Genomic DNA, 23,777 nt, shown 5'->3' with positions numbered 1-23,777 from the left:
TCAAGAGCAAGTGATGATTGACTGTATCAAATGCTTTAGACAGAGCTATTAAAAGAGCAGCGCAGTGATATCTTCTGTCTAATGCCGATATGATGTCATTTGTCACCAGTGTGATTGCTGAAATTGTGCTATGGTTGGCCCTGAAACCAGACTGATAAGGATTTAAAAGTGAGTAGTCTGACATAAAAAGCTTAAGTTGAGAGCTGACCAAGGATTCCATTACTTTTGCCAGACAGGGTAGTTTGGAAATAGGGCGATAGTTGTTTAAGTTATCTCTAGCTCCACCTTTGTGTAAGGGGACCACATGCGCAGATTTCCATTGTATCGGAAATTTTCCACTTGAGATGGATAGATTAAAAATGTTTGTTAGTTGCTGCTGAAACGACTTGTGATGAATGTTTAAATAAATAAATTATATATATATAATTTAAAGTGAAAATTCAAGTTTTTATTTGAGCTGCTGCCATGGTTCTGACTCTGGCCGGACTTAGACATAAACTCTGCAAGTTTATGTAGAGTGTAATCAAAGCCCTCATGAGCATCAGCCACCGCTGCTATGCAGAAGTGAATAGGAGCTGTGGCATATAGGGCTAGATTAAATATATATATCCTGTATACTATACTAAAACAGGCCCTCTAGAAGCCAAGACATCCAAAATACTTTCTTGACTTGCAACTAACAACAGACCAACTGCATCACATTGTCTTTGAACTGTTATTAAAGATTTATTCTGTGTTCTGCTTCCATGCAGGATGAGTCTGAAGGAGGTTCTGGGTCACCGTCTTCATGGATCATAGACCAGAGTCCATCATACAACATGTTCAGATCAGATTCTCCTTGCGTGTCCAATCACGGTATTGTATCCCTTTAGTCTACCTAAAAAATCATTATTTCTCTTGATCTGCGTGTGCTGCTATCACACATCACCTCCCTGTTAAACTGGCGTGCTCTCTAAAGAGCCTATAACGACAATAGTTAATCAATACAAGAGCCTGTCTTTGCCATTAGCGTCTGATCCGGTAAAAGCCCACTCAGTCCCTGTCAGCTCTGGTTTATGAGGAGCCATTGTCTCCTCACTGTCAGCGCTGTGTTTGGCGTTCCCTTGCCTCCGGTACACTTAAGCCCGCTAATCCTTGCTAGGGCCAGCTGGCTCGCGGTATCACCTTCACCTGTGTGGCAGGGTTGTGTACATTCATGAGTGATGGTTCAGAGGCAGCGCTTACTGTACCGACCACAAACACTGGAAAACTGGCAGCAGAAGACAGGAAAAAGGTTCGCTGAGGTTCTGTCACCTCATGGAGATGGAGAGCCACCCCTGAGCTATTAGCTGGCTCCTTTTACTCCCATCTTCATCTGATCACATCTGTCAGACTCTGATCATGTTCTGTTTTTTTTCTTGCTGGAAACTCACACAGCCAGTATCAGTCATTGTTCTACAACACTTATGATCCATGGTATGCCGTGTTCCTAGAGGATGTTGCAAATGCATCATGGTATCAGAGATTGATATGTCTGAGGGCTGAGCTGCAGCTAACCGTTCAGACCAAAGGTGACATATGTGACATGTCTTCCTAATCCAACATGGCTGATGTCAGGTGCCAAGACTGTAAAGTTTGATTATTTTCTCACTCAGTGTTTGTTGTGTTTTTGATGAAATACATCAGGAGTGGAGGAGGGTGGAGCTATAGATCAGGCTGGGCTGTGGCAATCAATCTATCTGAACATTTTGACATCAGTTTTTTCAAAACTTGTTATAATCAGCCTGAAAGTGCTTCTCAGTTGTTAAGCACCATCTGAAACACTCTCCCTCCACTCTTTGTAGACCTCAGAATTTGGGAAATGCATCCATTGATTTTTGTGAATGTTCAAAACTGACAAGCACTCACTTTATGCAGCGATTGATCCAGTGTGTGGAGGAGATAACACAGCAGGCAGGATTTGAAACCTTCTCTCAAACTCTCTTTTTTGTTCTTCACTCTGCTCCTTATGACACTTTTCTTGTCTACCACCCAGTGCAACACCTTGAATTCCTTTGAGAAAAGACTCTCTAAAGGTATGTTTCCAGTTATCTCTATTTATCTTGCCCCTCTCTGTGACTGCAGGCTTCTCTCCCCACCTATAACAATAACCAATTTTATGTCATCAGGCTTATCTAGAAACTAGAAACTAGGTGTTGTGGAGTAGCGATGTTCCTAACTGCTAATTTTCTCCACATTTAAACAAAAGTTTGAACTTTGACTCGTCCGCTCGTATAAAACTATGATAACATTCAGGAAACAGTCAAAATTAAGTAGAATTTAATCTATTAGGTTGCACGTTGTCCGGAAAAAAAATTACGTGAATTCTAAGAGCCATTTGAAATTGTAAATCACATTTGCAATAACCAACTTGTATTCTAAATGCTGCTGAAATATGTGTCACTTTGCACCGTGCATTTTGAACATTGCACCTTATTGTATGAAACATGACAACAACTCGCTAACTTGATTCAAAACAATGTCAAACCATGCATGTTTTACAAGATGCATTTTTTCCCACCTCGGTACTTGCAAGAGGAACCAACCAGTGTGTGCTTTTATGTAATTTAAACGTGTAGGCTACGTCAATAAGATAATGATTTTAATGATAAGTTTAACCGACTAGTATTTCTGGAGCTGACTAGCGATGGTAGCAACATTTAATCAATGAGTTAACCAATAGCACACATCCCTAGCGTGGAGTTCAAAAGAGGTTTACCAGGTACAGGGGATCCAAGGAAAAGGCAGTCTAAGGAAATGCTGTTGAGTTGCATTATGGGAACTGTAGGATTCTGCATTTTTTAATGTGTGAGCCATAGTGGGGGCTAATGTTGTGTGCGAAAATTCTCATAACGTTTGGTGTGGATACGGATTATTGCATCGTGTGACTTGTGTGAGTTTGAACGCCAGAATATTTTGTGTTGACTTGCTTCATATATGCAAATAATTCACATCATACACGCGTGAAACTGCTGAATAAACATCCATCAGTACGTCCTCGATGTGATATGTCCCCGGAGGAGCTTAATGGTCGCTGAAGTTCCAATTTTTTACCTCTCACGTATTTCATATCATTAACGTCGCGTTCATCGCGCTGCCCAGTGGGAATTTGCACCTAATCGTGTCTTCACGTTGATTTTACATGTAATTTTATCATGTGAATTGTTTTATTTGTGCCTGGTGTGAGCACAACATAAGAGTAAGGACATCTCTGCCTAAATACTCCATTTTTTTATGCCATGTTTCTCTGAAGACCCCAAAATGTATGTCCAGAAGTGCTCTCATAATGGGACGGGCTAGGTCCCTGGAACATATTGACATTTATATAGACACTTGTTGACCCTAATGTGCTGTATGTTACACGATGTCTTCTGTGACCCGTCTCTGCAACAAGGACTGAGTTTTTTTATGATTTAGGAGCTTTTTCATTACAAAGAAAGATTGATTTATCAGCTTGTTAAATGTACACAGTGTGCATCCATTGTCACAGCACACAATGTCTGAAATTCCCTCCAGCTTTAAAATTTTTAGCTCCTTACACATTTTACGACAAGGTTTTCTTCGTTTAACTGCCCCATAAGAATAAGGCAAACTCAACTAATGAAAGAAGATGTCATCCAGAGGATCCTCAGTGATGGCTTGTGTGCTCTGACCTTTTGGAGGCCAAAGGCATGGTCACACTCAGGGGGAGGACGAAGGGGAGGGGGGTCATCAGCAGGGCGTGGAGGGGTCACGCCTGGGGTCGCACAGTCTGTAAAAGATGCCCAGTGTGTGGCATGTCTTTGTGTGGATAGGTGAGATTTGGTTACCCTGGAGGTGTGAGCAGTTCAACTCTTTGAATGGGGCTCCGCAGTAATGGACGAAATGACCCCATTATGACTCAGTGTCTATGAGACAGTTGAGAAAATGGGCCTGAGACACCATTTGCATCTGGAATAGATGATCGCTTCACACGACCAACTGTTGATTTAGATTTAGGGAATATAGGTTGAAAATATAGTGTGTAGAGTAAGAAAAATAATCTGAAGCAGCTCTGAAATATAACAATCATTTAAGTTATTTATCAAGCAGAATGCATTTGCTTTTCTGTTTATTTTTAACTTCTAAACTGCTCTAAACTTTTTTTTTTAAATCAAATATGAAGGTGCGCACTTAGTAACATCCCACAGAGGATTATCACCCAACTTTGCAGTTCCCCGCAGCGCCATAGAGCTTTTTTTAGTGTCTTTCAGCTCATTGTTTTGGTTTCCTTACTTGCAGCTTTACTGTTTTGGTTCAGCCTCAGCACTCTTAGGCCCTGTGTCCACATAGCGCCTTTTTCTGAGCGCCAGAAGAAGGCCAGCATCTTTTTTCAATTGTTCCCAATGAGGAGAGAGCGTCTGCAGCCGCATGCTAACCCTTTTTCGTGTGTCCGCTCCGAGCGTTTTGAGTTGAAAATCTCTGAACCTCAGCTTAGTTTGGGTGGGAAAAGAAACTCTACGTGCTCAACACCAAATGGCAGACAAAGTTAGCAACTAGCAGGTGAAACTAGCTGCTACAAAGCCAGATATATTTATCTCAGGAGTCAGTGAAGAGTAATGGTGGACAGAAACATGAGTCCTAGTGAGTCCTAGTGAGTGCTGTATGTGTAAAAGGCGAAGGTCACCAAAACAACTTGCCAGTGTTGTGTTTACAGCTTTTGTCAAATAATTTTGTCAAACCAAATGATTGTTGCTTTGATATTGTGGGCTTACACAAACATGTAGTTACAGACAGGGAGCACAAAAAGAGACAAAATTAAAAGGAAGTATCTATACAATCCATCCGTTTTCATCCGCTTATCCAAGGTCTTAACGAGCAGCATGCTAAGCAAGGTACTCCAGACAATCGTCCAGCTCCTCCTCAGGGATCCCGAGACATTCCCAGGCTACATGAGACATATAATCCCCCCAGCATGTTCTGGGTCTACCCCTGGTCTCCTACCCGTTGGACATGCCCAGAAAACCTCTAACAGGAGGATCCTGATGAGATGCCCAAACCATCCTAACTGGCCCCTTTCGACACAAAGGAGCAGCGGCTCTACTCTGAGCTCAGTGGCGATTGCTCTAAGACTGCAAGGGAAGCTCGGCTTCCCCTAAAATGTCAAAAAATAAGTGGTCAAATATGTACTGTTGTGTTTACATTTCATTGACTAAATATGCGCTAGAACGCGTTAAACTTTTGTTCAGAATCAGCTACTTATCACAGGTCACTGACGCGACTTTCTTCTCATTCATTCCCGTAGCGTCACAGTGCATTAAACAGTGGAAGCTCAGCGTCCAAAGACGTCAATGGGGAAGCATAGACTGGGTTGTTCCACTGAAGCGAAACTAGACAGTCATTGGATAAATGCTTGGTTTCGTCCCGCCCATTGGACGCTCAACGTCTCTGGGGGTCTATGGGGCAGTGGGCTGGCCTCGGCTGGCCTGGATGCTGGGCTTCTGCATGATGATTGGATGATCTGTCTGAGGCTGAATCCCTTTTTGATTGACAGCAAAATGAGCGAATCAGCGATCTTGAAATATAAACCACCACCGGAGCATTATTCAAGTTTCATTCCATTGTACCAAGTTGATCTGGAGACTTTTCCAATCCTCTTAGTGACTTTTTCTTTGTTAAAAACGACAAGCGACAAATCTAGCATCTTTTTCTGGTGTTATTGGAGACTGTACTCATGTTTGGAGACTCTGACTTCTGTCGCTCTGCAGTTACTGTCCCCAACGAGCAGCGGGTGCTGTGAGCCCCTCAACCGTCCCAAAGCACTCACAGGCGGTCACACTAGCCTTGCGCAGCAGCCCCAGAGGGTAGAATTTACGTATAAATAAACTGACACATTTTATGATGTAGGCCGAAAATGAGCTTCTCCTCCTTGAAAGACCAGCAGCCGCCACTGTCTGAGCTCCCTCCCAATGTCTGAGCTCGTCAGCCTATCTCTAACGCCCAGTTCAGACCAAAGATTCGCGATGAGACAGAAACTGTTGCAGGGTTGTGAACTGGATGGTTTCAGCTCAACTCAAGCCGGCTAATGGTGTCACCTGCGACTCAGGTTGTCAAGTTGCCAGCAGCTGGTTTTTGTCTGTAAATCCACCACTTCCAAGCAGAAGAGAGAAGATCACGTTATTTCAGAGCCCTACGGTGCAAAGTTTCTCCTCATCTGTGCTGCTGCATCACGTCCCCAAGTGTCTATACCAAAGAGTAGCCTGAAAGTCAAAAGCGCTCACAACCCAAAAACAAAATCTTAGTCAACTCAGGGGTCTCCGACTGATGATTCGAATCTCCAACTTTCAAGGGGCAGCCCTACTCCACTACATCCTACATTTCCCATAATGCAACTGAGGACTGGCGTTATAAAATAACTTTTCTTTTGTACTTTCAAACTTTGTAAAGCTTGTCTGGAGCCACAGATAACATTATGCAGTGGTTTCACAGTGTGAACACTGTACCTCATGATGAGCAAACTGACGCTTAAAATGGCCCTTTAATTATTATTTTCTTTAAATTTATTTAACGATAAGCAATTTTTCTGATGCCTGAATTTTCCACCTGTGTCTGGATCAATCGACAATGGTTGAGCAATTCAGAGACTAAAATGAAGCCAGAAATGAGCTGTGATAAGATGCTCCTGCTCCCCAGTGAGGCTCATGTTAAGACCTTTGTCCATCTCTGCTCATCAGGAATTCATAGGTAGAATAATCCCTCCCCTCATAATTGTTTCATGACTGTCTCCCCGCTGCCCCGGTCACTCTGCGCTCACTCCAGTGTTTAGCATTCAGCTGCTACTAAAGATGTGAGCGTCCAAATGAATGTAGCGATGCACAGGGCCACAAAGAGCACTAATCTGAACTGACCCTGGTGGATTGTTCCGGAAAGCTGAGGAAGCTACGGGACAGATTAGCCTCCAGAAAGACAGAGATGGTGCAAGCAGAGATTAGTCGTGTACTAAGCAAGGATCGTTTCCCCCCCAGAGGACCACACACTGACAGTGTAGCCATGTCACCATTGTCTCTAAGCCACCGCTGCTGTGGACTCCTTGGCTATTGTCTCCGAAATCCTCCAGCGTTTCCCCAAAAACCTGGACTCAAGCCCTTTGATTGGCACTTGTCAGAGCTGATAGAGAGGGTGACGTGTTGGGAAAGGCTTCGATAAAGGAGCCCTGAAAGGAAAATCCCCTCCCCATGAATAATAAATTGGCGAGGATTTTCCTTTTTACTCCGCCCCGCTCCTATTCTGCCATTCTTTCAGCAGATAGAGGAGTGAAGGCTTTGGGTGGCATCAGTGAATAGCCTCGGCACGCTGATTGTCTCCCTGATGCTCATCCCTTTCTCAAACATGCAAAGAAAGAGATACAAGTCCAACCTTCTTGCCTCTGCCTGCTGCGCTGGATGGTAAAGGGCAGGCAGTGTGTGTGTTGGAGAGAGTCGGACGAAGGGTGGGCGGCGAATGCGTGTGTGTGTTTATTGTCTTCGGCGGCCTTTTCGAGATCAGCTAGGGGATTTGACTCGGCCGCTCGCAGCCAAATCCAGCTATCTGCTGTGTTCAGATGCTGTGGTTGGTATGGTAACCTGCTCTGTGTGTTTTAGATGGGCTCTTGTTTCCAGCTTGAACTGACCAGTAATCACTGCTGTGCATTCATGGATTAGGCCATGTTGGAGGTTAGGATAGGAGCATTTCAAAAGGAGGAAATAAAATCCTGAATAATTTTAGTTGTGGTTTCACCCTGCTTTAAAGATTGTACATTATAGAAACTGACTGAACATAAAGATTTTAACCAGCACCTAAATTATTGGTCAGCTTACTGATTAGTTGCAGAAAAATGGTTATCAGCTAATTTTCTACTTGATTAAATGTGCTAAACATTTGATGTAACAAGCTTCTAAAGTGTAAGGATTTCATTGCTTTTCTGTTTAGTATCTCTGCAAAATTAAATTTCGATTCTTTGATCAGACAAACCAAGCAATTTGAAGACGTAACCTTGGTACGGTGGCCCTTAACCCCCGTTTCCACCAAACACTATCAGTATGGTACCTTTGGAACCAACAGTAACCCTTCAGACATGGTACCTAGACCCTAGTGTTTCCACCACAAACAGTCCTCTTAAATGTGGGCGGGTTGTTGTCACTCACTGCTCCGTCCAGCACTCAATGTATTTCCTCCTTTATCAGTCTGCATCTCGTTTATCGTCCACAGAACGAGGCTGCTCGCCGATGTTTTCAGAACAAAATAGAAATAGAACAATTGCTGTGGTATCGTGATACTACTCAGAACCGTGATACTTTCACTGGTATCGTACTGTGGGTCCCAATTTTGGTACTGTGACAACACTAATATCTACACTTGCTGTACACGGTGTATATCTTGAAAAACAATTTAAAAAACAACACTTACTGATGGATTAATATCAGTCTGTTTGACCTTCATCATGATTTACCTGTGTCGTGTTTTCTTAAGTTGCGGAGGCTTAATGCAGTGCAGCTTAAGAAAACAACGCAGTCTGTGATGGTTTTATAAAGCACAATTCATCGATAAGTTGTAAAGTGAAAAAAATTTAAAATGAAAGACAAAATGTAGGTTTCATTTAAATGTTATTTATGATGCGTTTAAGAAAAGTTTTGATTTTTGAAAACTATTATCTTCACATCACATTCATCATGACGTCTCCGTAGATATTTGCTTTGTGTTGCATATAAAAAATCACCAGAAATGATGAATTCTACGCTCTAAAGACGAATACATTTCTCGTCCCGTCATCTGTCATCTGTGACATTGAGACTTCAGCGGGACGTGGAGGCTGATGGAAGCGTGTGATTGTGTGCAGTGTGGCGGAAGACGGCCTGTCAAATGAGACATGACTCCATCAATCTGGGCTGCTGACCTCTGTGCGCTCACTGACGGGATAAATGAATCCACCACGTTTGAAAGGCTTGCTGAATCTCGCTGCCTGTCAGCTACTCGACTGGTCAAGCTTTCTCCTCCTAATGAATGGAACCATCTCCAAATGTATCACATTTGAATTATCACTCATGCGCTAACACAAGTAACACTCCCGTTTGCAAAAGTAGAAGAAGAAAAGAGTCCAAAACTCTAATGGAGACTGTTGCGAAAGATAATCAGAGCCCTCTTTAAGCTCAAGTCTGCACTGATGGAGCTCTTTGTCTCTGCTCTGCTACACCAAGACGTGTATTCTGTGGACTCTATATTCAGAGATAATGGGACTCTTAATTGGCTGGTCAGTGACAAAATGAATGGCTGTTTAGGTTTCAGGGAGAGCGTCCGCCCCTCAGAGAGCCTCTGAAAGGACTGAAGGGAGATGTGACTGTGGCATTTAGGACAACAATGTGATGAGAATTAGTGTTTATTAAAGGAGCTGAAATGGGTTTTAGTACTTTTTACCAAGTGGCAACTTCCACGTAGACGACCATGAATACAAATGAAGCTTTTCATGTTCAGGACTGTGGTGATTAAAGTCTTTAATTTCAAAAACGTAACCCTGTACTAAGCAAAAGACTGCGAGATCAAAGACTTAATTTGATTTTTTGTGGTGTATCTCTCTGCTCCAGGTTCCAGCACAGATGAAGGGAGCCCAACTGAAGACGGTTATCCAGGATGGAGGGACCGAGAGGAGTCCTCAGCTGGAGGCACAGGGCCCGAGAGTTTTGACCACAAAGCTGAAGAGAAGGACAGAAGGATGGAGGAGAGGAAAATGAAGGTGCTGAACATGCTCTCCAAACTGCAGGACAACACGCCTCGTCAGCCAAAAGGCAGCAAAGGTTGCTCCAACTTCGAAGACTGTGAGTGAGATTATTTACGATACGATACGATACGATACGATGCGATACACTTTATTGTCCCTGTAGGGAAATTTGTCTTGGACTCAGGAGCTGCACAAGTATTGCTGCCTTACAATAATAGTCCAGAAGAAATGAAGCAGTACATCATCCATTCATGTAGTGCTCACACCAGCACACATCAGAGTCGACTAGAGCCAGCTGTTGATCTTGGGTTGTACGTCAACTTTTTTCCACACGGCACTGGTGCAACAGAAGTTGAAACTTTTGTAGTACATGCCACAAAACTGTAGCACGTGTGTAGAAGTATCAAATAAGTCCATTGTAGTTTGACACTGTCCTAATTTTGGTTCGGAGGGAGTCTGAAGCCCAGTTCAGACCAAAGATTCGCAACGAGACGAGTTTGGAAACAGGCAACTACTTGCAATGTGCCGTTCTGTAATGTTCTAAAAACCTGCCAGTTCACACCAATGCAACTAGATGAGATGGTGTATCATCTCTATGCATCTTCGGTTTTGATTTTCAGGGTTATTTTTGATAATAACCTTTAAACTAAAATGACTCTCTTTAATAAAAAGGTCTATCTCTGTAAGGTTTCTTTCCATAATGTTGTAAGACACTTGTAATAATCTGAGCATGTCACTTTCATTGGACGTACATTGACGGTGCATAATTGACCCGAATGGTTACCTTGCAGCCTGTTGTATAGCAGCCCTCTTGGTCAGTACCGGACCGATTTAAAATCTTTGTTGTTCCCATTAGACACTTAGACACAAAAACATGTGGAAAAAAGGGTCCAGATTGAAAAATACTGAAGTTATTCTTTAAGACTCAACTGGAGGCTGTGCCCAAGTCAAACAAGCTTCTCTGTAGTGAAGCAGCTGAGGAGATTTTGGTCAGAATTAATCATTATAATAAACAGATATGAGACAATGTCCTGGTTGAAAATGCTAAGTGTTACTTGACTGTTAAAAATCACCTCGGCAATGTTTGAAGGCTGAATTTGTCTCTGCCTGCCAACACTCTTATTTGCTTCCTGCTCACACAATAGGCCATCCGTGGAAAAACACAAACACGCGATGCATTTACCAACACTCCTCTCGACTCTAAAAATTTCCCTCAATTACAGCACTTGATTTTTTTTTTTTTTTTTTTTTTAGAATTGCCTTTTTTGCAAACAGGAGTTTAGCCAGGAGTTCTCCAGTTTCTCTCAAGTGCCTAATTTCTGGCATCCAAGCCTTTGTGAGAGCGCTGGGGCCGGCGGGTGCGACAATAAGCATCCACACCTAAGGTCAAGGCTGAGAGGCCGGCCCTCTGCAGAGGTCAGTGGGGTCAGAGTTCTCCCGTGAGTGCTGGCACCCAGTGAATGGGACTGATTGGACAGGTTTGTTCAGACGGTAATCAAGCAGGCTGAAGAACCCTGCAGCTGGCCTCACTATTCTGCAGCAAGGTTATTACTAATGGAAAGCTTTTGTTGTGTTACAGGAGTATGGATTTTGGTTTGTGTGTGCGTGTCCTTGTGTTCATGTAAAAACTAGGTTGAGAGTCACATGTGACAGCTTTGCAATGATGTCAGTATTTGGGTTGTCTTTGCATCTTTAAGAGGTGTTTATCATGCTATGTCTTTGGCCATGGGTTTGTGATAACGATAACAGCACTGCTCCTGGTGATGACGGTCTGTTGGAGGATCCATCTCCTCAGTTCAGACTGAATATCTCAACAACTGTCGCATGGATTGGTGTGATATTTTGTACGGACGTTCATGATCCCCAGAGGATGAATCCTTATGATTGAAAGAAGTATTTCACTGCTAGAAAGATGGCCTTTTAATGAAACTAGGACATCTGTACAGTAAAAAGACGCAAATAATTTTGGAATTGGTGCTACAGAACTAGAGAAAATGGACACTTTTGCTCAAAAAGGAGAAAACCTACAACTACCAGAATGCACTGCGCCACACTAGACCAATAAATGCTCCCACTGGTACGTGATGTAATGGGAACATATCTGTTTGAAACAATGGCGGCTGGTTGGCAAGAAACGATCTCGTATTACAGTGTAACAGTAAGCGAAAACATGTTTCTGAAAACATTTGAGGCAAGCCAGTGACAGAATCTTGGTTCAAATTTGATCAGCGCTGCTTATGTTTATCAATGAATAGCATTTGCTATAAAGGTTTCTAATGGATTAAGTTCAGGTTGGGTTTAAAAGACGTGCAACACAATTCCTCATAATACTAGGAGTACAATGATGTGTCAGTGTGTGTTTTGTTTTCGGGTGTGGTGTGTTTACAAAGTGTGTCCGCATACAGTCCATTATTTTCCACTCCTAAATGCTCACCAGGGTCCTTTTGTTTTGTCGTGTGTGTGTCCTTGTACACACACAACTGCGGTTTCTGTGCTCACAGAAGTGTGTGTGGTGTGTGTGTGTGTACCTCTTGTCCAGACACTTGTAACTGTGGCCCCTCATTAGGCTCTGAAAAGGCCTAACTGGTCATAATTGTCTCTTTTCAGTCCAACGTTGACCACTTGCCAAAGGATTCCCAAAATAGAGCCCACACACACACACACACACACACACACACACACACTCTCACACAGACACACACAAACGCCTGTAACTTCCTGTACTCTGCCACCGTCCATCTATTCAACTCTGTGACCCTCCTGGTTGTCATCATCAGTCAGCGGTCGCTGCCATGAGGCTCGTGTTTGGAGTTAACAGAGAATATGTACTCAAGCACAAAGAGCAGATGTAATTATGTTTTCAGAGCGAGATGAGTCTGTCAGCCAGGCTTGCAGTGTAAATTTATATATTGACTTCATCAGTGAGTTCATACATAGAACTTTTAGTCGCATATCCGTAAATTTTTTGAGCAAAAAAATTGAAATTGTAAAAACTGTAGGTGATGTGATTATGTTGCATACTGGAAGATAAGCACTCAGTCTGAAGTTGTATCTGTAAGATTCCTTTAATTTCCTTATACAGTACACCACATGGTCCATACCTTGTACAGTGTTGGAAATACAAAACTAGTTGACTCAGTATAGGCTGATGCTGTTTTGCCACTCTGTTCTTGACCAGCTTGTCTAGGTCAACGTTTCATATTTGTGTGCTGGGTGACAAAACTGCACCGTCATTCCCAGGTTGGACGGTTAAAACGGCTCTCACAAATTAAGTAAGACAGCCAAACGACTGGGTGATAATTCAGTATTTTAACTTTTTGGCTATCAGCACTTGGCTATATCTGTACACACTAAGAGAACGCGTTCACAATGAACTGAACGCATTCGTCCATCTATCTATTTTTATCTGCCTGTCCAGGGCTAAGTCGCGGAGGCTGCAGGCTGAGCAAAGTACTCCACACATCCCTCTCCCCAGCAACATTTTCCAGCTCCTCCTGGGGGACCCCAAGGTCTTCCCAGGCCAGATGAGATGTGTCATCCCTCCAGCGTTTTCTGGGTCTGCCCTGGGGCCTCCTACCAGTGGGACATGAACTTTGTTAACTCTCAAAACAGTTTACAAAGCTCACACACTGTATTTTACTACATCTGAGGATTTACAGCACCCAGAATGCTGCTGTTGAACAGTGAAGACTGCTACTCGTCAATATGGGTTTCCCTTTACTTAAATGTGAACCAAACCTTTTCCTCTGTGAATCTTAACAGGAGGGAAACTCTACTGGACAGGGAACGGGCTTTGACTCAAGCTAGCTGGCTAGTGCAACAGGCAGTTCAGACAAAGTAGCTGCTGGTAATGCTGAAGCCAGTTCATATAATAATAATAATGCATTTTATTTATAGACATTCAATAAAATGACTGGACAAAAATCGTAATTATAAATATTAGGTATAGAATCATCATCATAAAGTCATCATCAGTCAATATTGCGAATGTTGAGGGGGAGAGAGTTCCTGAGATGGTGGGCAGAGCGGCTGAAGGCTCTAGAACCCATAGTAGGCAGCAGGCCGATGGTGATATGAGTAGGATTGCAGAAGAGGATCTATAGCCCTTTTTAAAGAGGAGTTGTGTAAATTTGCAGGAAAGCCCAATCAGTCTTTTTTCAGCATTGGCAGTATAAAAACAAAATTGGGGAGTGCAGCAAAATGCCGCCTGCCTACTTTTGTTTATACAGAATGCGCCTTTTTCGGGGCAATGGGGGGCGTGAGTACGTAACAAAACGTGTAGCTCAGCGTGCGACGTAAACAGTGACGTGGGAGGGAAGCCGCGGCTGGTCAGTCCTTCAGTGATTCTCTCATAAGTCGGCCCGTTCTTCACCGTCCCCGTCATCTGACGGTTAATGGCCTCTTCGTTTGCGAGGACAAGGACGGCATGCAATTCCTTGTCTCCCCAGTTGCTCATCTTTACAGTGTCTGTCAGGTTTGTGTTTCCCTCTTGCTACTAGCTGCTCACTAATTCCTGCCATCAGCTGTTTCCTGTTTATCCACCGCCAGTGGGTTGCACGTGCAGCGTCATCAACAGCTCCTCCCACAAGTCTTCAACAGCCCCTCCCGTGGCGGAAGGCCGCCTCATTCTTTTTAAACCAAAAAGGTTCTGCCAATATGTCTACCCTACGCGGTGGAAATTTGGGCACCTCGGATCAACTCGCCAATCCAGCTCTGTGTGTCCAAACGCTCGCAGCTTGCTGGCAAAACGGCCCAACATTCGCGGAAAATCTGGCAGTGTAAAAGGGGCTTAAGAAGGGAGGGTGTTTAGATATGAAGGGGTTCAGACAGGTAGGAAGGGGCTTGGTTATGAAGGGCCTTAAAGGTGAGAAGCATATGAATATTTGAGCATATTTTTTTGTGATAAATTATAGATTCCAATTGAAAAAAAACCTCACGTTTTTATTCAGATTGTGCCCGCCAGGTCTGAAAAAACAAGTCACAACGTCAGCCACATCGACAGCTAATTTCAAACAACACACTGAATTGAAGCTTTGACCAGTCTTGTGGAATATTCGCAAGTGACTGATGACTATTTGAGACTGTGACCTCAGTTTAGAAATTCAAATTGTGAACTATTAACTTGAACTTGTTCATTTTAATTAGTGTGAACTTAACTTGGAGCCAGCTCTTGTGAAGTGTGAACATGCACCACGCTGTCTACATTACCTAATTCTCATATCTAGATATGGTTGATTATAAAAAGTACTTCAAAGTCCAGTTTTGCCTCATGACCTCCTAATCTGTGACTGTGGTGAACAGCCCAGGTTGAACAGATTGTACGTGCGTGGAGAGCAGGGTGACACTGATGTCAAGTAGCTGTGGTCTCCTTTGTGTCGCCACAGAGCAGCGACTGAGTGCAGTGTGAGGGACTCTGTGGGCCGAGGTCTCTGATGAATGTCAGTGTTGATATGGAACACCTGGCGGCCTTGAAGCCAGCCTCGCCGTGACCCCACCCACCACCACTCACCCATATTACTGTCTCCTACCAGTGGGCGGAGATCAGACCTAATTGTTGTGTTCAAACAGTGAGTGAGCCAAAAAGAAAAATACGGCCAACCGAATGAACAAGAAAGACCAGTCGCTTAAGAGACATGAAGGGAGGTTATGGGCATTAGTGTGAGGTGTTTGTGAATGTGTGTGTGTGTGTGTGTGTGTATGCGGGGGGGATGTCTCATAGTGAGTGTTTGGGTACAGTGCCTTTATGTAACCCCTGTTTGCTCAGCCTTTGGTCTGGAATACCTCTATGTATTTACCATCAGTCCAGAATGACTGGGCAAACAAACAGCTCGCCTATTGATGAGCGGCAGTGTGGAATATGCCCGCTGTATTCACGAGAGAGAAAAAAGGACTGGGTAGAGGGAGAGAGAGCAAAGTAAATCTGTCAAAGAGTCTATTATATGGTGTCCAAACAGAGAGCGCCCTCCACAATGGCCTTATTAATGGCACAATGTCAAGGAGCGGCGGGGCAATAATAGCAGATGATTTTGCTTTGTGAGGTTATCTCTAGAGATCTGCTATTGCAATACAGCAGATGATTTGGACTCTGGGGGCATATCGGTGCGGATCTGCGGCAGGAGCTGATTGGGCGTAGGCGTGTGTGTGTGTTTGTGACACGCTGCGAGTGTGTGTGCAGTAAGTTTGTGGTTTGTGGTGAGGCCGATGGCGTGCAGCCAGGGACAGGAGTGTGGCCGCTACGTGTGTCTTTGTTTGTTTTCCTAGCAGAGCTCTAACCCCCCTTCGACACATACACACAAACACACACACACTCCTCAGTCTTTTTGGAGAAAGCGAGGGGGAGGAGTCGTGCGTTCATGGAGCAACAACAACAGCGTCTGCAGGAGAATGCTGCCAAATACTGTCACCCTCTTTTACACTGTAGTGCCCACTCAAGAGACACCAGCACATGTTGCCAAATTCTGCTCTGAAAAGACTGTTTTATACAACACTAGTGAGGCGCTCTGAATGTTGATGCACTCGTCCTCATTTGTAAAATTGTGGGCTTTCTATAGTCATTGACAAAATAAGTAGGTTTTTTATTGCCTTCTGAAAAACGGTGGGGGGAAATCCATTCTAAGATACACCATGATTCTCTCTTGAAACATCATGTCTCAATGCAGGAAAGTCAATAATCAGAAATTAAAAACCCATTTCTCAAGAGCTGCTAGCATCCCCACCACTGTCGCCAGACTCAGGTTGGGTGATATGTTAAAAATAAAAATAATGCACACTGAGAATTATACTATTAAAGTGCTGATCACTGGCAATAGATCTATTTTATTTTGATGGCGTTTTGGCCTTTGGGCCTTCTTCACGAACAAGTTGTTTTCTTCAAACAAGTTGACATGTGACCTTGATTTTCAGATGTTTGAGATCATCCACATCTGTCCCTGTGTGGTTTTTGGGAACTTAATTTATTGCATGTAACGTAACGAGTTGTTGTGAACTGGAATAACCTTTACTTCACCTGTTTCTTCTCTGCTGTGCTCCACTCTGTGTGTGTGTATGTGTGTGTTTCTGGACAGACTAAGCCCCGCTCTCTGAGGAACACATAGAGGAGAAAAAATAAATGACAGCAAAGCGCAGTAAAGACTCTCACACTGAGCTGAAATGAAATTAATTTAGGTAAATAACATGGCATTTTTTATTGTTTGTGTTGTTGTAAATTTCCAAAAGAAGCTGTGACGGTTACAAAAATGTCCCTAGGGCCACAACACACCAAGCTGACGGTTAGCTGTTGGTCAATTATTAGGCCGTTGTTGAGCGCCTGTTGCCTGTTGGCACCGGTCGGCAGATTCAGTGTTTTGAATTTCAGTTCAGCTCAACGCACAAGAGACATGGAAGTGAGGAAAGCAAACAAACAGCCGAAGTGGATTTTGTATGGATTAAACAAGCAAAATATAACTTGTTAAGCAGTGAGATCTAGAGGTGTTGCGGTGGATTTTGTTACCTTTGAATACAGCCTGGCTCACTGTTTCCCCCATTTCCAATCTTTGTGCTAAGCTAAGCTAACTGGTTGTAGCCTCGTATTGAAGGGCCCTGACACCAAGCCGACAGTCGGCCTTCGGTTAGTGTTGGTTGTCGATGAGCGCCTGTCGGCCTAGTTTTTGCAGTGTGTTCTTGTCAGCTGTTTTTCAGGTGATTCAGCCAATCACTCTGATTGGCAGTGCATGAGAAGAGGAACAGACATGAAGAAAGCAAACAAACCACTAAAGTCAAGAGGGCGTGAGGTCAAAACAAACTTTTTCTATTAAATGTTTGTGTTAAAGCAACTCTTACCTTTCTTGCATTTCACACAGCACTTAGAAAAAATTTGAACATCCACAACTCCTGCCTCCCTCCAAAGTCCCATCCTCGTCTTTATTACGTCTATGATAGACGTAGGCGTTGGTATGGTAACGTTAGATACACGGAAGAGGAGGGCGAGTGTAACGTTACAAATGCATCCTGGAGTTTTAAAACTCAACCGAAGTCAGTGATGACTGATAGATAGTTGTGTTAACGTTACTAGTAAGTGGAAACGCACAAGGATGATAACGTTAATGTTTCACATAAAGTGAAGAGCCTGGTTTCTATTCACTCCGAATTTTGTCTGGATTCTGGTTCCGGTCTAGAGAGCGGATGCCGAATTCACCAAATTCACCAAAGTAAAAGTGTTCACCAAAGTAGAACTTTAAATTCTGGGAGCACCATCGATTTGGGGTGATGAGGGGTGTAAGAAAATCGATTAACTTAATGGCTTGGGGCTTTTCTTGTAAATTATATTCTTTAAATTAAAGTTTCACCGCATTTTTATTAGCTTGGTGCTTTTATTTTGACGGAAAGGCGCATCCATCGAATTCTGGATCCTGTCTCACTCGCCCTGGTTCCAGTTCCTTACCAAAACGGCCACTAATGGCCCCAGACTACTTGTGAGCATCATTCCGGGGGAATGTGAAGTTAAATCCCAACTTGCAGGTTGGAGACCATGGTGAATAAATGTGTAGGAAAATGATGTAGAAACTCGATTAAAACAAAAAACAAAAACATATACACACTACAGTGATTTTTGGGGTCGTTTTTGTGAGAGAATTTTGCTTCCGCGTCTAAAAACCCGCTAACCGGAAGTGACGTAGTGTAAGGGAGTCCGGCCGAGTTCGATTGAGTGTAACATTAATAAACATGGATCCCAGTACTAGTTTTGAGACTGAAGAGGTTGAAAATGTACATTCACATGCATATGACGGCCCACTGGCTTATAATTATGAGCCTGCTAGGCGTCCAAGAGACCAGGAACAGATCAGGGTCAGGAGAAATAACGGCCACAGGAGAGAAATAGAGCTTTGGTGTGAGGAGAACCAGTGGAGAACTGGGCAGGTGTCTTGGTGAGCGACCAGCGTTAGCTAACGACAGCTAACGATGTCTAACGCTGTGTTCACATCACAACATTAAGTTTGCCATCACGTATTAGGTTATAACAAAGCTACCAACAGCTCTGCCAGTGTTAGATAACTAATGCTACTTACCTATAACAGAAACTAATGCGCAAATATCAGACGCATCTTGCTATGCGTGTTTTAACTCTGCATTACGGTGTATTGATGTCCGCAGGGGAGAGAGGGAGAGAGAGAGAGAGATACGAAGATTTCCTGATAATTTTTTGTATGATAGGTGCTTGTGTGGGAACTGCCAGCCCATGCCCTCAGCTGTGGAGAGTATGTGCTGCAGGGAGGTGGATGCCTTCTGGGCTCTGGTGGAGAATCTGACCCCCAGACCAGACATAACATGCCTCACACTGCCCATCAACCTTCACGCCGCCCGCTCCCGTCTCAAACACGGAGATCTCCCTCTCTGCGGAGCCCGCTCGGCCTCACACATACCCCCGAGGCTTGGGTCTCCCTCTCCGCCAGGAACATAATCCTCCTGTCCAAAATGAGCGCTGCACACAACCACGTTTTTAGTCACAGATGAAGCCGTGAAATCGCGCCTCTTCACCTGCACAAAATGCACCCAGGCACGAAAACTAACTCCCCTCCTTTTTCTGTCCGGAAAACGGTGGACTCGATGTCCTGACAGACTCCAGTTTGTGCAACCTGCACAAACACAATAGTTTGGCATAATCACAAATGGTGAAATGCACTGTTAACAACCAAAAAAATACTAACTCACAAGTTTACTACCGCCCAGACTCACTACCACCTACTACTGCAAGTTGGACAGAGGCAGGGTCAAGGACGCAGAGTCCCTCTCGTGACGTAGTATCAGGCGATGTTGAAAAAAAAAAAGCGTTTTTAAAAGAGGAGCTAAAAAGAGCCACTTTTTCCTCTGAATTTGTGCCCTTATGTCGTGTAAACCATAATAAATTCTGAATTAACTTCTCATATGGTAATTTTCAGACAAAGTTATGTATATATTTTTAAAAAAATTTAACCTGCAATTTGCACTTTAAATATGTAGTTTTACTGTTGGTGACAGGGACTCTTATCCTTTAATCTTAATCCTTTAATCTTCATAGGCTCAGTTAAATCTGCATGACATACATTTCTACTGTATCATAGCATCAAACTTGATAATTTGATAAGTAGAGATCATCACCACAACATCACTGCCTGTTCGTTTTAAAACATAAGTGTAAAAGCTACAAACCATTTAATCTCCTCTCTGTGTGCACGTTTGTCGCCTGACGGCTTCATCAGTCTGAAAACCTGCTCCGTCACTTCTCCTGCACCTCCTGCTGGTCTGCACCGCTCTCCCTGTAACATTTTTATTAGATAAGGTTTCGATCCTTACCTTTGATGTGGAGCGTGTTCAAAACAGCCAACAATACCTCATTCTATACTATTGTGAAACGATACGCTTGGCCTGGTTTACAGGTCTGCGTTGGCGCTCAAGACCTCTCACCTCCTTATCTTACTTCATATTTTACGCCTTTGTCTCATCGCACTGAGGCAGTAGATTTACAGCATTATCACATGTTTAAGCACTTAAACCCAAAACATCCCATAAACCCATTTCTCATAGACTTTCTGCAGTTGAAGATCGGTTTAGACTCTGTTTATCTGTGTGTGTGAATGCTATTTGCTCTAAATTCGCACTCTTAATCACATATTTTCAGGCTGTATATGTGGGGCATGTTGCACTCTGACATTCTCCTGCTATTAAAAAAGGGGGTCACCTCCACTCCGCGGCTGAATGTGACCTTTGTTAAAGGAATTATGGGACACTTTATACAGTGTGATGATGATGAGCAGAAACAAAAGTCTGGGATTAAGCGGGAAACAGAGCAACAAACAAAGTGAACTCGTTAAAAAACACAATAGACCCCTGTGTGTGTGTGTGTGTGTGTGTGTGTGTTATCAGTTGCTTCCTAACTCTGACACTGTATGACAAGTCAGTTATGGAAGTTCATACTAAAACTGTGTTTTACTCTCTGTGCCAGGTAACGGCCCACAAACCTCACCGCACTTTAGGGACTGTTCTTTACTTATGAAGGGACTTGTCAGGGGAGGAGGGTGGCTGGTTGATTCTTATTTTATTTATTTATTTATTTTATTTTGATCCCCCCTGTTAATCACTTATTTATGCTGTTTTTGAAGTATGAATAAGTCAATAAGCAATTTATTCCATTGAAATATCATTGATGTATTATAGAAAAGTGGTTTATCTTTTTATAAATGACAAAAGGCACATCTGCCTCATTTTCGTTGTGGTATCCTGATACTACTCAGAACCGTGATACTTTCACTGGTATAGTAAAGTGGGTCCCAATATTGGTACCGTGACAACACTAGATGTCACAACCATTCCACTGGGAGTCGTGCAGTGAGGCGGCTCGGGTGCCGCTTAAAAAAGCCCACTTTTGGGAGTGGGGGAACACTGCTCTCTCAGAGGCCCAAAGTGTTCCCCTACTTCTAATTTTACAAATTAAGCACTGGTTATTAGGTTGGCTAAGATAAGTCTGCAAAGATATTGTCACTGCCACTGGTTTGCCTGATATTAAAATAAGACGGAGCTAGCTAACGGACAACCACCGTCATTACAATAAATTAAATCTGTAGTCATTTAATACTCACAGGCCTACATTCAGCAGGCCTATATTTTGTGCTAGAGTGACGCTGTGTTATATGAAACATTAACCATGAAAATTAACCATGTCATGTTAGCTTGTCAGTAAGGGGGGTAAATAGTGCTCCAAATTCAGGCTAATGTTTAGCATGGAAAACAGGGCACAAGCAAGGGGTCCCTTGTTCTCTTACTTCAAGATACCTGAATGAAGATGTTTTCGTATGATAAGCGTTACCCCTTTACAGACACATCCACTTCACTGTAATCCCTTGCAGTTTTGTGCAAAACCCACGCAGTCATTTTGCGTGCGGTATTTATGTAATTTCGCCTATTCTATTTTATTATTTCTGCATATTGGGGTCCTTAAACAGTATTACAGTTGGATAAATTGGGGCTGACTGGAAAGCTGTGACTCTTGTGGAGTCAGTGAACCCCATGTATTCATGTGTCTGCCATGTGTTTACACTCTTGCCTCATAAAAGGTATATCATTGCAGTAATTTCACTGTATAAGGTGAGCTGTTTTTGATATTTTATACAGGTGAATCGAATCGAATACCTGCTATTGACGACACAATAAAACATCCATCAGTTAAAAGTAATTAATACTCTGAGTAGTTTTTGAGAAGAGTACTTTGTACTTTTACTTAAGTATTTTTTAAACACCAGTACTTTTACTTGTAATTGAGTGCAATTTAAGCAATGTAACAGTACTTGTACTTGAGTACAAATTTTCAGGACTCTTTCCACCTCTGCTGCTCAGGGCGTACGGGGCCACAGGAGAAAATTGGCTGCAAGGCTGAGGTGAAGGGCCTGATCCCTTTACAACATTCAGCTAGTGAGCTATGCTAGCTAGCTTCCACTGAAAAAGACGAGGCTAACAGGCCTAGCTTGCTAACACTAGTACTGACTAACAATAGATGTTGCCTGCGCCCTGGAGAACACTAATGTCACAGCAGAATTTTTTTTTGTAACAAGACTGCAAATCTAACAGGACCTTTGATGCCAGGATTCAGTATCAGACAGTTTTTGTTACTCTGTGCTACAGACATAATTCAGGCAGCACCAAAAAAAGCACAGAGGTCACAATGGAAAATATAAATCATACACAGATGAATACCAATAGTTGTCAGAAGAGCAGTCAGCAGTGTTTTTCATCTGTCAGCTGCAGACATTGAAAATGACGTCCAAGTGTGTGTTAAATGAGTTGTGACCCGCGGCTGTTTGCAGCCTGCGGACCGGTGCGCGAGCAGTGACTCTGCAAGAGAAAAGGAACAAAACAGGAAAAACAAACGCCAGTGAAAGAGTGAACCTCCCTGCTCATCATCATCATGGCCCCATTCTTCCTCTCTCAATTGCAACTGAATCGCCTCGGTCTCATTACAGATTATGGCCTCAGCAGAGTGACTCTCCCCTTTCTCTCGCCTTTCTCCACACAGTCCCTCTCTTGATTAACATTTTCTGCTAGGCTTCACACCAAAGGCACAACCTGTGCGCTTTAAAGGCAGGGTGAAAAAAAAGCCATCAAGCGCTGGAGTGGAATCAGATAAGGCTATCAGGCAGGAGGCTTTACTGCCTCGGCTTTGTCCCGCTCCTCCACCCACCCTCGCTTCCTCCATCAATCTCTCACTCCACTGCACCTTTTGTCCGGCTGATTCCCTGACGGAGTGCTCCCCTCAGCCAGGGACCCCCCGACCTCCAGCACCACTGCACTGCAGGCCCACAGTGTGTGTGTGTGTGTGTGTGTGTGTGTGTGTGTGTGTGCAGACAAGAACAGGCAAGGTTGTGGTCACGGCTGATGTTGAGGTTGAACTTTCTTAAACTCTGCCTTATTCAGAAAATACTCGAGACCTTAAACAACATTATCATCACATGATATGTAAATGTACATTTGGTGATATCATACACTAGATATTTAGATTTTTTTCCCCTTAAAGCAATTATTTCACCCATTTTTGTTGATTGTTTTCCAGTACAACCACACTTACAATAATCCTTTACTAATAAAAACAAAAAAATAAATTGAGAATAACACTGCATTAGCATTAGCATCATGATTAGCCATTACTGCTACAGCATGACTGATACTGCATTTTTGCAGTTTAAAAAAATCTGATAATAGACCTACATGGCCAAAATGAATTTTATTCACACATTTATTTATTTATTTATTTTCTTTTAATGTCCCCTAAAATGTCCGACCTTGACTATACTGTCTTGTATCTGTGCTAAATCTGTCACTAGAGAGGTGTTTTCACATTCCTCTACTAAAGGGGGCGGTGTCTGTACGCTTTCCTAAAATCTGATTTTCAACGTACGCCAGGCAGCCATATTAGATACTCACTAATACAAAAGCCAAATTCTCTCTAATATGCGAAATATATATCGATGGGGCTGTAGACTTTGACACAACACCAGCAAATTAACCTGAAAGCTCCAGGGCAGAGCGGACTGTCAGTGCAGCGAGC

At 43.2% G+C, this 23,777-nt stretch overlaps 1 protein-coding gene across 1 annotated transcript in view; it reads left to right on the top strand.

The window, feature by feature from the left end:
* The window catches only part of LOC117249606 (uncharacterized), an 85,255-nt gene that overhangs the window by 44,034 nt on the left and 17,444 nt on the right, over window positions 1-23,777 (top strand). The window contains exons 9-10 of the mRNA XM_033615346.2: window positions 753-855; window positions 9,594-9,824. Of these exons, the coding sequence (XP_033471237.2) occupies window positions 753-855; window positions 9,594-9,824 (334 nt within the window). The remainder of the gene's footprint in view (window positions 1-752; window positions 856-9,593; window positions 9,825-23,777) is intronic.

This window comes from Epinephelus lanceolatus, chromosome 23, assembly GCF_041903045.1.
Source record: "Epinephelus lanceolatus isolate andai-2023 chromosome 23, ASM4190304v1, whole genome shotgun sequence".
Lineage (NCBI taxonomy): Eukaryota > Metazoa > Chordata > Actinopteri > Perciformes > Serranidae > Epinephelus > Epinephelus lanceolatus.
The sequence above is the reverse complement of the archived record's forward strand: the minus strand, read 5'-3'. Positions and strand labels throughout refer to the sequence as shown.